This window comes from Passer montanus, unplaced genomic scaffold, assembly GCF_014805655.1.
Source record: "Passer montanus isolate IOZ18808 unplaced genomic scaffold, ASM1480565v1 scaffold375, whole genome shotgun sequence".
NCBI classification, from domain to species: Eukaryota; Metazoa; Chordata; class Aves; order Passeriformes; family Passeridae; genus Passer; species Passer montanus.
In genome coordinates, this window is record NW_024368541.1 from 8,558 (window position 1) to 9,795 (window position 1,238).

A 1,238-nucleotide genomic window follows, 5' to 3' on the forward strand; every position below is an offset into this window, starting at 1 on the left:
AGCCCCCTCCCCACACACACCTGGGCAGGTGAGACCCGCCCCCCCCCTTTCCATCCCCCCCCAAGATCAGCCTCCTCTTCTTCAGAGGAAGAAGAAGAAGAAGAAGAAGAGGAAGAAGAAGGACAAGAAAAAGGAGAGGAAAAAGAAGAAAAAAAATAAAAAAATAAGGACAAAAAGAGGGAAAAAAAGAAAAAAACAAAAAAAGGAAGGAAAAGAAGGAGAGGAAGAGGAGGAGGAAGAGGAAGTGGAGGAAGAGGAGAAGGAGGAGGAGGAGGAGGAGGGGGAAGGTAAGGAAGATGGGGGAGAAGAAGGTGAGGAAGATGAGGGGGAGGAAGCCCACCTGGCGGTCTCGGCGATGTTGCCCAGGCGAGCGAACTGCCGCGAGTAGGTGAGGCACATCTGGGAGGAGGAGGAGGAGGGGAGGAAGGCAGGGAAGGGGGAGAGGCAGGGGAGGAAGGAGATTTTTGGGGTATTAGCCCAGTTTTGGGGTTTCCTCCCCGTTTTTTGGGGTTTCCTCCCCCAGTTTTTAGGGTTTCCCCCCCTGTTTTTTAGGGCTTCACCCCAATTTTTGGGGTTTCAGCCCAATTTTTAGGGTTTCCCCCCCAATTTTTGGTGTTTCACCCCCATGTTTGGGTTTTACCCCCCATGTTTGGGGTTTTCCCCCCCATTTTTAGGATTTCACGCCTATTTTTGGTGTTTCACCCCAATTTTTGGGGTTTCAGCCCAGTTTTTTAGGGTTCCCCCCCATTTTTGGGGTTTCACCTCCAATTTTGGGGGTTTCAGCCCCATTTTTTAGGGTTTTCCCCCCATTTTTTAGGGTTTCCCCCCCATTTTTTAGGGTTTCCCCCCCGTTTTTGGGGTTCCAGCCCCGTTTTTGGGGTGCCCCACCTCGTGCTGCCTCTTCAGGGCCCCGGCCCGCTGCTGGAAGGTTTTGGCCACCTCGGGGGGCATCGGGGCCCCCCCGGCTGGGCCCAGCTCGAACTCGGCCCCGTCCAGGGGCACCTCGGGCACCTGCGGGCACGGGAGCTCAGGGGACCCCGAGATCGGGGGGTCTGGGGTGGGATTGGGGTGGGATTTGGGGTTTGGGAGCTCAGGGGACCCCGAGATCGGGGGGTCTGGGGTGGGATTTGGGGTTTGGGAGGGGAGGGCCGGAGAGCGCGGCCGGCGGCGCTGCGCGGCGCTGTGCAGCCCCAGCGCGGAGGGTGCGCGCCGGGCCCGCGGGTAGTAAGGAGGAGGAA

General features: G+C 57.9%; 1 protein-coding gene across 1 annotated transcript in view; it reads right to left on the reverse strand.

Moving 5' to 3' along the window:
• LOC120506087 (coiled-coil and C2 domain-containing protein 1A-like) overlaps positions 1–1,238 on the reverse strand; it is a gene marked incomplete at its 3' end in the record, with an annotated part of 15,288 nt that overhangs the window by 8,485 nt on the left and 5,565 nt on the right. Inside the window, exon 10 of the mRNA XM_039717225.1 lies at positions 341–399. Coding sequence (XP_039573159.1) covers positions 341–399 — 59 coding nt within the window. The remainder of the gene's footprint in view (positions 1–340; positions 400–1,238) is intronic.